The sequence below is a fragment of the Octopus sinensis genome, linkage group LG17, assembly GCF_006345805.1.
Source record: "Octopus sinensis linkage group LG17, ASM634580v1, whole genome shotgun sequence".
Taxonomy (NCBI): domain Eukaryota; kingdom Metazoa; phylum Mollusca; class Cephalopoda; order Octopoda; family Octopodidae; genus Octopus; species Octopus sinensis.
Genome location: NC_043013.1, coordinates 39394178 through 39409177, shown reverse-complemented (window position 1 = coordinate 39409177; position 15000 = coordinate 39394178). Strand labels below are relative to the sequence as shown.

Here is a 15000-nt window from a genome sequence, read left to right as displayed (position 1 = left end):
TTTTACTAGGAATGATTCTAATACATAAAACAAATTACACAGACACAAAAACATGTGTACATACATTTATACATACAAGGGAGTGCTGAAAAACCCTGGCTTTAATGGTATTGCGAAAGGTGTGGCTGGAGGTCAAAACTTCCCAGATATTTTATAGGGCTTAGAAAAAGTGAAGGACTGCTGCGTTAAGGGTAGTAATCTGAGAGGGGAATTTGTTGAATAAATTCAATACTATTATAATTAACTGGTCCTCCTATATTTTCTTTTACTCAAAGCCAGGAACTGTTCAGCACCGTCCCGTATATACAAATATAAATGATGCAATAGAATAAGTCTATAGAATATAGATATACTCTATATTCATAGAGTATATCTTGGTAACAGCTAACAGGCATTTGTCAACTGTTGCATGTGATTATGTAGTTTCGTGGAGGCATAGAAAACTTCTCACAGCCTGCCCAACCCACTGCGGCATTTGATCATCCATAATTTGATAGTTTGAAGGACTGAGAGCTGCAAGAGACCCCTGGGGGAAGCAACGTAAATTAATGCGTATTACTCAAGGATACGACTCACCCACCGATTCTGAATAACGTAAACAGCATGACATGCGTCTTCACCAATCCATCCATCCAAACACAGACACACACTCATACATACATACATATATACATACATACATACATACATACATACATACATACATACATACATACATACATACATACACACATAATTACATACATACATACATACATATATACATACATACTTTTTTACATACATACGTACCCAAACACTAAACGCTAATAGCAATTGCAATAGTTATTGCGTGCTGGTAAGGCGGCGAGCTGGCAGAAACGTTAGCACGCCGGGCGAAATGCTTACCGGTATTTCGTCTGCATTTACGTTTTGAGTTCAAATTCCGCCGAGGTTGACTTTGCTTTTCATCCTTTCGGGGTCGATTAAATAAGTACTAGTAACGCACTGGGGTCGATATAATCGACTTAATCCGTTTGTCTGTCCTTGTTTGTTCCCTCTGTGTGTAGCCCCTTGGGAGTAGTAAAGAAATAGGTAAGGCGGCGAACTGGAAAAATCGTTAGAATTACGGGCAAAATGATTTGCAGCATTCTTCCATTTTTATGATCTGAGTTCAAATTCAACAGTAGTCGATTTTGGCTTTTATCCTTTCGAACCGATAAAGAAAGTAACTGTCGAGCACTGGAGCTAATTTAATAGATTTACCATTGGCTCTGAAATTGTTGGCCTTATACTAAAAAGTCAAACTCGTTAACAAACAAGACAAAATGCTTAGCAGCATTTCATCTACTCTTAGTGTCAGAGCTCAAATTCTGCTTAGGTCGACTTTGCCTTTCATCATTCCAGTGTGGATAAAATAATTACCAGTCAAGCACTGGGGTCCATGTGCTTGGTTAGCCCTTTCTCACAATTTTTTGGCCTCGTTCCAATAGTAGAAAGGAATTTTAATTCCACTTATGTCAGCGAGTTTCCAGAATTATTAGCACGACGGGCGAAATGCTTTGCGGCGTTTCGCCCGTCTTTATATTGTGAGTTAAAATTCCACTGGGTTCAGCTTTCCCTACTATTCTTTCAGGGTCGCTAGAATAAGTGATAGTTAAGCAATACAGTCGGTCTAATTTTTTTTACCCGACTTCTGAAATTGCTGGTGTTGTACTAAATTATGAAACCAATAGTATTTCTACTCACGTGCATAACTTTATGTGAAAATAAGACGCAGCCCAGAGTTACCAAGATAAGGAATTATTTTTGAATTTATCTTTGCTTATTTTAGTTTTGATGTGAATTGACAAACAATTTCAAAATCTACGCGTAGGTTCTTTAATTTGAAGACTCCACTAGAATGGACGAACGCGCTAATGTATGATATATGATGCATAAAAACATGTAACATACTAATAAATATCTGTAAATATAAAACCATCCGGATTTCTGAGAACCTCATTTCTTCTAATATATATATATATATATATATATATATATATATATATATATACACTCTTTTACTCTTTTACTTGTTTCAGTCATTTAACTGTGGCGATGTCGCCTTTAATCGAGCAAATCGACCCCAGGACTTATTCTTTGTAAGCCTAGTACTTATTCTATCGGAGTGTTTTGCCAAGCCGCTAAGTTACGGGGACGTAAACACACCAGCATCGGTTGTCAAGCGATGTTGGGAGGACAAACACAGACACACAAACATATACACACACGTACATATATACATATACATATATACAACCGGTTTCCTTCAGTTTCTGTCTACCAAATCCACTCACAAGGCTTTGGTCGGCCCGAGGCTATAGTAGAAGGCACCTGCCCAGGGAGCCACGCAGTGGGACTGAACCCAGATCCATGTGGTTGGTAAGCAAGCTACTTACCACACAGCCACTCCTGCGTCTCTATATATATGTCTGTAATATAATACGTGACAATTATTCGGTTGCCATAATAAGACTCTCAGTTTCGGATGTCAGAGTGGAAAACGGCTCCGGCATCTCATCAGTTCTCAAGGCAATCAAAAGATGCTATGAAAATGACCGTTAAACAAAGGGAAATTACTATGTAATTGAACGTTATTAAGACAAAAGAGCTATTAGAATGACCGTCAAATAAGGGGAAAAAACCGAAGGGGATGAAGTAAAAGTAAAAATGCTCATAGAAATCGCATATGCGCACATGTGCATACATACACATGCGCGCACGTGAACCCACTTACATGTGCCTATATGCATATGAACGCTTATACCCGCATGATACACATACATGCACACCCACACATACGTCTATATATGCACATACATGTACACATATGTACACATATATAGCATATGCGGATTTAGACGTATGGGTATGTGCACGTGTGTGTAGATATGTATTTGGGTACATGTACGGTTGCAGAAATATGTGCATATATAGGCGTATGTGTGGGTGTGCATGTATGTGTTTCATGCGAGTGTGAGCGAGCATACACATAATTACGTGGGTATGCATACGCGTATGTGTATGTATGTACATGCGTGCATACGCGATTTCTATGAGCATTTTGCTTTTTTTTACATTCTCCCCTTCGGTTTTTCCCTTATTTGACGGTCATTCTAATAGCTATTTTGTCTTAATAACAGTCAATTACATAGTAATTTCTCTTTGTTTAACGGTCATTTTCTTAGCATTTTTTAATTGCCTTGATAACTGACGAGATGCCGGAGCAGATTTCCGTCCCGATATCCGAAACTCGGAGTCTTATTATGGCAACCGAATAATTGTCGCATATTATATTACAGATAAATTCGATAGATAGATAGATAGATAGATAGATAGATAGATAGATAGATAGATAGATAGATAGATAGATAGATAGATAGATAGATAGATATGCTTACCGGTAGTAAAGCACGGCCACTTTCACAGTGTTCGTTATGTATATGGTAAACGGACACGCAATACAGCGAGAAAAGCTTGCAGGTGGGCGTTTATGCACCCTTATCTGTTAATGGTTATTTTAAATACTTTTCTCGCTGTTTTATCTTTCATTTACCATATATGTATGTATGTATGTATGTATGTATGTATGTGTATGTATGTATGTATGTATGTATGTATGTATGTATGTATGTATATATATATATATATATATATATATATTATATATATATATATATATATATATATATATATATATGCATATATATATGAGAATTTTTTGCGTAATAAGATAAAAAAACAAGGCTGTATAGACATTAGAGCATTTAAAGATAGGTCTTGCAGCTGTTTCTAAGATATTAATTAATAATATCCCTTCATCGGAGACGGTGTGAGAGGAAAAATTAAGTCATAGTTAGTTTAGATGTGATACATACACCCCCCCCCCACACACACACATATATATATATTATATATATATATATATATAATATATATATATATATATATATATGATGGGAGACACAAGATATGTTACTTTGTAAAATAATTATCGGCACAAAATCATGTACTAAAAATATACCGATATATAAATATATATAAAGAACCTTCAATTACGAGGGGCGTTCAATAAGTAATGCCCCTGACCCACTTCCCATAGCAGTAGAGCAACGAAACTTAGCACAGTTATTAGTCGTTTTCTACATAGGAACCACCCAGAGTTACGCATTTCTCCCATCGTTTGATGCAGCTCTGGAGACCGTTTTTGTAGAAGACCCCAGCTTGGTCCTCCAACCTGAACGTGACTTCAGAAATCAAGGTTGCATCATCTGGGAAACGCTTTCCTTTCAAAAACAACTTCATGACTGGGAAGTGGGGAAATCAGAGGGTGCAAAGTCAGGAAAGGAGGGGGGGATGGGGGAGGAGTTCATAGCCATACGCCTGTGCTTCTGATCTGGCGACAAGCGAGTTGTGGACCGGAGCGTTTTCCTGCAGGAGGAGGATGCCTTTGCTGATCTTGCCCCGCCTCTTGATTTTGATAACTTCTCTTAATTTCCTCAAAAGTGAAGCATAATAGGCTCCTGTAATTGTGGTACCTTTTGCCAGGAAATCTGTCATCACTACTCCGTCCTGGTCCCAGAAGACTGTGAGCATGACCTTGCCAGCGGAGGGCTGCACCCTTGCCTTCTTTGGAGGGGGTGAGTCACGGTGCTTCCACTGCATTGACTGGGCTTTGGTCTCTGGATCATCGTGATGGACCCAGGTTTCATCCTGTGTAATCAGTCTTTTGAAAATTTTGACTCATCTTCTTGGCACATCTCCAAATTCATCCTCGAGCACTCGACGCGTTCTTGCTTCTGGAAAGGCGTGAGCAACCTGGGAATCCATCTAGCAGACACCTTTTGCATATGCAAATGGTCATGAATGATAGTTTCCACAGACCCGGTACTAACTTGACCTCATGGGCTATTTGGCGAATAATTATGCGTCGATCTTCCAAAATGGCAGCCTCAACTTGACGGACAGATGCCTCATCAATGGCAGAAGCGGGGCGACCAGATCTGGGAGCTGTTTCCACAGAGTTCGGACCATGTTTGAATTCACGATGCCAGCGTTTTACAAGGTCATATGATGGAGCATCATCACCATAAGTTACTTTCATTTCATCAAAAGTCTCCCGTGGTGTGCGTCCTTTCAAATACAAAAACCGGATCACTGCTCGACACTCAACAGGCTCCATTTCACACTTGACTCAGTTCAAATACCTGTAAATCAGAAACCACAATTAGTTCAGAGCTGTAATTTGTCACTTACTCTATAGAAACATAAATGATTACACATGCACAATTTCAGCTAGATCTAAAAACTGCAAGTGGGTCAGGGGCATTACTTATCGAAAGTCCCTCGTATATTAAAAATACATTTAAAATATATAGATATAAGTATATAGATATATGCTAAGAATATATTAAGAACATACAATATATAGTCCTACTTACCAGAAGAACGATATTAAAATTAATTAAATCTCAGAAATGGGTGGAATGTAGACATTTCGTTGGATTCCAAGATAGAAACAAATGGGTAATAACACTTGGTAACGTAGGACAAATAAATAAACAAATAAATATTTTGTCACATAGTGTTATTTAGAATAAAGTAGATGAATAAAATATTACCTTATAATTTAAAATTATTGGATCTATAAGAGAGGGTTCAGGAAGCTTTTAGAAATATTATAACTGTTATGGAGGCTGTACACGATGATTAGCTTCTAGAATGATAAATTGTAAAAACTCTTAATATCTTTAACGTTGGTGGACGATGCAGTTATATTATATATATATATATATATATATATATATGATAAGGGTAAAATTTGATATTAATTAGATTAATATCAACTTAAACCAGTGACCTAACATATTGAAAAGTCTCCGAAGATTCAGAAAATTGTATTACATATAGATATGTATATGTATATGTATATATATATATATGTGTGTGTGAGTGTGTGTGTGTGTGTGTGTGGTGTGTGTGTGTGTGTGTGTGTGTGGTGTGTGTGTGTGTGTGTGTGTGTCTGGCCATCTGGTAATTGGATGCCTTCACTATTGACTACCTACCTCCTTTCAGGTCTAATATTGCACACTTATCTATACCAAATTCCATGTTTATATCTTTGCTGAAGGGTCTTACAGTCTGTCTTAAGGAATCTATCTTATTTTCATTCTTATTCTAAAGCTTCACATCATCCATGTAGAGCAAATGGTTAATTTTTTTCCTTACTATTAATTCATTATTTCTCTTATGTTGTCTGCTATATTGAATATACTCAAATATTCACTTATAAGTGTGGGATCATGTCATAGTCTTTCATGTAATTTCTCCATGCTATTGTTATATTTTCTTTCTGGAATTTACTTCATTTAGAACTGCTTTGTCTATGTATAATATATCATGCACTTTTCTAGCCTGCAGCCATTTTGTTCGTCTGGCAGTAAATTCTGGTTGTCTATGTGCACGTAAATATTTTCTGAAAGCATTCCTGTTAACAGCTTTCACACTAATGGTAAGTAAGTGACTGGTATATAATTGCTAGCTGTATTACCCTTGTTTTTGTCTTTCATAAGGAGTACTGTTCTCCATCTAGTCATCCAATCTGGTATTTTTCTTCCATAAAGACAAACCTGAAGACATTCCCTCAGCCTCCCATGTAGACTACTAAAATTATTTAACCAGTACCCTTGAACTAGATCTGGTCCTGGGACCTTCCAATTCGGCTTTTTTCCTAAACTTTTCTCATTAATGCACTTAGATCTGTCTGATTCTCACTCACTTTCTTTAATCATACTGTATCTCCATTATGATTGACTGGCTTATCCCAAATATTACTCCAGAACTTTCTAGTTTCTTCTGCATTAGGTTTCTCATCTTCAAGAATTTCTTTCCCAATATTTACTTGATATAAAATCTCTTCTGGTTTGTCTGAAATAATCTATTTTGTTGATACTGATCTTTTCTTTTCTGATATCTGGAAAGCTTACCTGCTCTTTCTCTGATACACACCGTTTCTACTCTTCTATGAGTGTACCAAATCTTTTCTCTTTGACTAAGAATCATTTCTCAAGAGAATATTTTAATCTTGTGTTTCCTATCTTGTTCAGTTTCCAGGTTTCTATTCTACTGCAATCTTGTCTTAAAGACTTCACTTTATTTTGTTGTATCCTTTTCCACATTTGCTCTTTTCTAATCTTTCCTTGCGGAATATCTAATCTTCTAGTAACTACTACCTCTGCTACATAAATCAATAAGTTAGTGTCACCAATATTTTTAGTATATATCCTACTGATATCAGAATGTAGTTCATTTTAATGTTGGCAATTTGTTTCTTACTTCTTTCCTAATTACTTCCTGCAACTCATCAAAATTCTTCCTCACTTAAATCACTTAAATCGCTGGTGCCAGTTGACCCTTCCTTATTGGTAATGCTATTAATTTTTCCTTTAAGTTAGTAATAAGCATTATTAGCCATCCCTATCCCCTCTTCTCTATCTATTATCACCACTCCTCCATCAGATATTATCGTTTATACCCCATAACCAACCATTTGGAGTTGATATAGCCGGATGTAAAGTTCCAATTTATCAGTAGAACGGTCTGTCATGACACTAATTATTTACAGCTCCCTAAAGATCTAATTTTAGACGTTTTGAAGACTACATTCTCCCTATTGTCTTTGATATGTAGATAACGAAGTCATTACTCTCATTCATCCCCCTACCTCCAACAAATGCTAATTTCTGGCTTGTCTGACGCTGTACTGTCCTTTTTCATTCTGCCCAACGCTTTAGCAGAGGAATCATTGTAAACATTTGCTCTCTATTGATGATATGAATATATTTAAATATCTAACTTGTCCTTTGTGCTTGAGGTCTATGTGGTCATTCGATGGGAATGGTTCCCTTTGTAATGACGTAATGCTTTCGTTGATCTATTAAAGGGGTCGCTCGAAACGGCCGTAATGAATTGACACTTATACATCATTGTTGCTCATTTATATATATATATATTATATATATATATGTATGTATATATGTATGTATGTATTTATGTATGTATATATATATATATATATATAATATATATATATATATGTATATATATGTATATATATGTGTGTATATATATATATATTCATATATATATAATATACATGCATAGATTACATAGATGCATACATAAACACACACATGTATATAGTTTTGTTTCCGTTATTGTTTAGTATGGAATTAGCTCTGAAAATGTCGATCGACCTTCCTCAAACAAATTTGTTTGTCTTTTTGACATGTAATTTTACAAAGAAGATATTTCCGCTTCAGGATTCACTTCAAAGAAATGTGAAAGTGTCCCAGAACTCGAGCTTCCGATCTTATTTTGCTGAACTTCTTTTGTTTTTAATTGATTAAATAGCCGATGGTGATTAAGACAAATCAGTTCAGTAAATCTTATGAAAAGAATATGGAAGCAGTGATGCGAACGAATACGCGCACGCACACTCAAAAGCTATAAAACTAACACGCATACATAATTTCAAACTCGCATGCATATGTTCACGCATGCATACATCGATAATTGTATATATCTATATATATATGCTTGTAGTCATGTATGTATATATCCTTGGATGCATATATCGATAACTGTAGGTATATTACTGTATGCATGCACAAGGTATACATTATTGTACGCATTTCTAGTTATTTAATCTGTCCCCTCGACCTCGGCGGAATTTGAACTCAGAACGTAGCGGCAGACGAAATACCGGTAAGCATTTCGCCCGGCGTGCTAACGTTTCTGCCAGCTCGCCGCCTTCAGATCTTATCTATTGTAATCGGTTAGTTCATCTTCAGTCACGTTGTAACGTTCAGGATTCTCCCATAACTGTGAATAGCAGAATTAAAGGAATATTCAATAAATGAAGTATAGTAGGAACAGTACCTATCAATATCTGAAAAGTTAAACAAGACACAAATAAAAAAAAAAAATTTCACAAATAAATAAATCAAAGGACGACAGGATGTGAAATAATACTCCATTAATAATTTTAATATTAGAATGAATTTTTTCAATGAACTAAACATGCTCGTGTTTAAAAACACGTAAAGAATCCACTTTATAATAGCAAATATTTCTTGGTGCAGAGCTTCTAGTAAGAAGCTTGTTTCCCAACCACATTGTCTAGGGTTCAGTCTCACTACGTGGTACCTTGGGCAAGTACTGGTCAAACCTTGTAAGTGGATTTTGTAGGGAGAAATTGAAACTGAAAGAAGTCCGACGTACGTATATATATATATATATATATGTATGTATGTATGTATGTATGTATGTATGTATGTATGTATGTATGTATGCATGTATGTATGTATGTATGTATGTATGTATGTATGTATGTATGTATATATATATGCATGTGTGTACGTATGTATATATATATATATATATACTAGCAGAATTGCCCGGCGTTGCTCGGGGCTGAATTGCTTGAAAGTACTGTTAATGATTGCACTGAATTATGATGATTATTCAGGCAAATATTGATATAAGTTTACGGTGGGAGATAAGGACTTAACGATCAAACGTGTGCCAATGCATTGTTTTGGGGGAACCAAATTTCTGATGAGCATTATAGGGGCACCAACTTTAAGTTTGAGAAAGTGTGGTGGTAGTCCGTGGTGCTCAAAGGAATTGAGTACCTCTGTTGGATAGTCGATGACGTCCTCTGGGTCAGGAGTTGTATCGATAGACTGATATACATAGACTTCCCCAGGAATGAGTTTTAGCATTTCATCATTAATATGGCGAACAGTTTTATTCCTGGGGCCAGTATAGCCTTTTTGCAAATCCAATCCATATTCTGATAATTAGCTTGTAGATCTGGGAACACTGCATCTCTGAGATCAGAAGGCGTCTTAATGGTACAAATGGAATCGATGGCAATATTACCATTTTCATACCCTGGTATTTTGCCTTCGCCAAGTGCAAGGAGGGTGTGAGGAAATGCTGCTGATGTGATATTACTTCGCATATGAGCACGCATATTGGTGTGAAGTTTGAGAGTTACTTCCCTTTATTTAAAGAAATATGCATTAAAATGGAAAAAAATGATGGTAAATTATTTGTAAAATCGTAGACTCATCGTAGACGCGCGCTAATACCCAGAAGGGCTCGATATGAAACACGACTATAAGATACCCGGTTTGGGTTAAACTGCATCGCAAAATGTGGGAGTAGTTAGGAATCTAAATCGGAGTAGACAGACACACAACCTTTCTTTTATATATAAATATTTTCGTCCTAAAAAACTTTGTATGGATTGAATGGTTACCTCTATGGAAATATATACACGCACATTATACATACATGTGTGTATAGATGAATATATAAATACATTTAAATATCTATATACACTTTTGGGCGATCTTTCTGTTTCTTAGAGATAACTTTAGATCTTACTAGCAGTATCGCCCGGCGTTGCTCGGGTTTGTAAGGGAAATAACTATATAAGCATTTTTAGAGAGTTACTTCCCTTATAGATGCCAATTCGGGCTTTCTTAGCCATTTCTGGTTTGGTGTCTTCAAGCCATGAAGTCGTTGTTCTAAAAGAACGCTGGTCTCCTTGACAACGCTTTACGACGTTGATTTCCTTACACTCCCTTCCCCACAGCTTCACGAGGGAGGGAAGAAGGGAGAGAAGCAAACAGGTGCAGGTGTGACCATGGACGCCAACTCCGCCGCCATCGACACACGAAAAATTATGCATTAAAATGGAATAAAAAATGATGTTAAATTATTTTTAAAATCATAGACTCATCGTAGACGCGCGCTAATAGCCAGACGGGCTCGATATGAATCACGACTATAAGATACCCGGTTTGGGTTAAACTGCATCGCAAAATGTGGGAGTAGTTAGGAATCTAAATCGGAGTAGACAGACACACAACCTTTCTTTTATATATAAATATTTTCGTCCTAAAATTTGGTTAAACTGCACCGCAAAATGTGGGAGTAGTTAGGAATCTAAATCGAAGGGGACAGACACTCACACAACTACAGTTTTATATATTGAGATTTTCGTCCTAAAAAACTTTGTATGGAGTGAATGGTTACCTCTATGGAAATATATACACACACGTTATACATACATGTGTGCATAGATGAATATATAAATACATTTTTATATCTATATACACTTTTGGGCGATCTTTGTGCTAATTAGAGATAACTTTAGATCTTATTTTCGTCCTAAAAAACTTTGTGCGGAGTGAATGGTTACGTCTATGGAAATATATACACACACATTATATATACATCTGTGTATAGATGAATATATAAATACATTTAAATATCTATATACACTTTTAGGCGATGTTTCTGCTACTTGGATATACTTTAGATCTTATATTCGTCCTAAATAACTTTGTATGGAGTGAAAGGTTACCTCTATGGAAATATATACACACACATTATACATACATCTGAGTATAGATGAATATATAAATACATTTAAATATCTATATACACTTTTGGGCGATCTTTCAGCTACTTGGATATACTTTAGATCTTATATTCGTCCTAAAATACTTTGTATGAATTGAAAAAGAAAATGAATTGAAATTTTTAAGAAAGGAATTTGTTTACATACATGTGTGAAATGGCAAATGTTTGTGCATTTGTCCGAAATGGAACCAGGGTAAATGTGTGGAACTGATGTATTATAATGAATAGTCCTTCTTGTTGTGAATATTAATTTGATTAATATGAACTGAAAACCAGTGGTGTAGCATAAAATACCATGGGTGATCTTCTAGCAAAAATGATGAGCAGTCTGACTGGCTCATCCCTGTCACACACTCACACACACGCACACACACAGACACACACGCACCCTCACACACACACACACACACACACACACACGCACACACACACACACACACACACGTTAGCTTACAATTTTATTTATATATTTGCGTGTCTATGTGTGTAAAGAGGAAGTGGGAGTAATATGCAGAGTGAAAGAGTGAAATGGTAAAATATTTAGTTTTCTCGAATTTTTTCTGAAATGGGGGTGAAATTGAAAGAAATTTTGTATGCCATGACCGAATGGAAGTACTTTGAAAAATCATAGGTAAACTCTAATTGAAGAAATTGTGTGAGGAGTAAATCGTTATGTATTTATTTGTTTCTGTTTGCTGTGTTTTTGTTTTTTTTTTAGTAGTGGTTTAAGGTACACTTCTCTCGTTTTATATAAATACTTTCACTTTAATCGTTGCACACTTGCAAAGAGAAAGGAGGAGAAATTAGGGTGATAGCGTGAGTGAAGCATTTCGCTCAGTTTGTGTGTGTGTGTGTGTGTGTGTGTGTGCTGTAGCCCACACTAAGAAAAGCACTTCAGTTACACACCACAATGTGAGTTTTCTCGAAATTTTGCTTAATTGGGGGTGAAATTTGAAAAACTGTACCTGGCACGACCCGATGTATTCTACACTTAAAAATGCTAGGTAAATTGTAATTGAAGAAATCCTATATTGTAGATTTCTATAAGAGACAAAGGGAGGCAGATAAAATCTGCCTTTTATAATAAGATATATATATATATATACATATGTGTGTGTATGTGTGTTTGTCCCCCACCACTGCTTGACGACCTCTGTGGTGTGCTTACATTCTCGAAACCTAGCGGATCGGCCAAAGAGACCGATAGAATAAGTTCCAGGTTTAACAATTAGAAAAGTACTGACGCCGATTCATTCGATATAATATTCTTCAAAGCGGTGACCCAGCATGGCTGAAGCAAATTCGTTATCATCCGGGCAAAATGCCTAGCTTCATTTCGTCCGTCTTTACGTTCTGATTTCAAATGTCGCCGGGACCGAGTTTGCCCTTCATCCTTTCGAGGTCGATAGAATAAGTAGCATTTGATTACTGGAGTCGATGTAATCGACTTACCCCATCCCGACAAACCTGTTAATCAATATCTATAAAGCTAAAATGCAAAAATGTTGTTTGATTTCTTGGTTGTTTGTCTCATTTTAGGTTGGGAACGGTTTAAGGGTAGATGTGGTCGGATTGGCGCCAAAATTTACACTGGGGGTAAAATGGGGTGTGCAATTGTGTGAGGAAGGTTGCAAGTTGCTCAGGACTACCGTTTGGTTGCTATGGTGAGGAATATGGGAAAAAGTGAGTTTTATAGGATAGACAGGTTGCGCTGTTTGAATAATGGTCACTTTTTGTGTATCTTTAATTGTGGGTGTAAAAGTTTGGGGGATTTGGAAAGGGGGTAAAATTTTTCAAATTTTAAAAAGAGTACATTTTTGCTCTATTTTTAGATTTAATTATTTTCTGTTTGCATTATTTGATTGACATGAGTAAAAATGGCATTGTGTTAAAGGCCAAAATTTTAGCCTTCATTTGCATCATGAACCGTCAAAATATACTAGAAAAATGTATCACATTTCACAAAATTTTAAGTAACTTTGAATTATTTTTGTGATTTTACGCGCACGCGTAAGAGAAAGCGAGGGAGAGTCCGTGAGAAGGGAAGAGTAAGAGAGTGGGAAAGTGAGAGAGAAAGGAGAGAGAAACGAAGAGGGAGAATGTGACGATAAGAAACAGAAAGGAAGCAACAGAAAGTAACAACCACACATTCACCCGCGCGTAGAGCGGGTCACTTTAAGCTAGTCTGCAATTAATAATAATTTGCTCTTCAAATATATCTTGTCTTTTTTTAAAAATAAAAATAGGCTTATTTAGAAAAACACACTATAAAAATCATCGTCGTTTTCAAATTAAATACAATAATAATTACAACGACCAGTGAAGATAACTGGTACGGACTCGAATGAATAAAACCCTCAGCAACCGAACCGCTAACGAGAGGAGAAGACGGCTCGTAGGGGCGACCGCTCGCCTTCTATAAACAACCTTGCCCGGACTTGTGCCTGGGAGGGTAACTTTCTAGGTGCAATCCCACGGTCAGTCATGACCGAAGGGAGTCTCAATTGTATACAAATTATATACTATTAAATATCAAACGATTCATAGTATATATATAAATTAGTAAAATACAATATATTTATTTATATATAAAAATAGAGGGGGCGCTGAGGGTGTTATGTAGCCATGAGGGGGCGGTTTAGAAATATTTCCATACTCTGTTATAGGTAACAACACAAGCACTACCGCCCCATATTACACATATACATTAAACCGAGAAACTAACAATGATCGTCCTTCAGCAAAACCAGAAGATACTCTATCGATCTCCGCAATTCTAGAAACAAGGTGCAAGGCGGTGGGGCTGAATCGGTAACCATATGGTTGGTTAGCAAGCTACTTACCACACAGCCACTCCTGCGCCTTATAAATATAAAGAAATGATAGATTCAAACAAATATATTTTGCTAAACTCATTAAATTTAATCTTCTTACTATAAAAAAAAACCCAAAAAACAACAACATATTAAAATCAATGCTATCCTAACCTCACTAGAAATTCTTTGTGAATACGAATTCAAATATATATATTTAGAATTAGAAAAGAAACCAGTTCCTCTTACTGAATAAATCCCAATTCACTATTACTAGACGTTATAGCCCTTCGAACGTAGTTGAGCGGCTATTTGGTAATTACATATTTTATTTCTATATATTTTCTCTTCTCATTTCAGTGTTTCATATATTACTGAAGATCCAGGAAGCAGGTACAGGTATGTACATTGAGAAATACTTTCCCTCCGTGTCTGCTCCAAATATATAGAGCGTGTGTTTATTTGGCAAAAAGAGAAAAAACCATATCGAAATACAACAGAATCTGTTTCAACACACGGTTTCACATCAGGAATCTTGGAACACAAATTCATAAACGTATACACACACACACACACACACACGCATATATATGCATAATTTGAGAGAGGGAGAGAGAATATGAGGGGTTTAGTTCACTAGTGATCTAAGCATATAGATACGCTGGGT

At 36.2% G+C, this 15000-nt stretch overlaps 1 protein-coding gene across 1 annotated transcript in view; it reads left to right on the top strand.

Annotated features, from left to right (window-relative positions):
• LOC118766645 overlaps positions 1–15000 on the top strand; it is a 25848-nt gene that overhangs the window by 3157 nt on the left and 7691 nt on the right. Inside the window, exon 2 of the mRNA XM_036510202.1 lies at positions 14694–14732. Within this exon, the coding sequence (XP_036366095.1) occupies positions 14694–14732 (39 nt within the window). The remainder of the gene's footprint in view (positions 1–14693; positions 14733–15000) is intronic.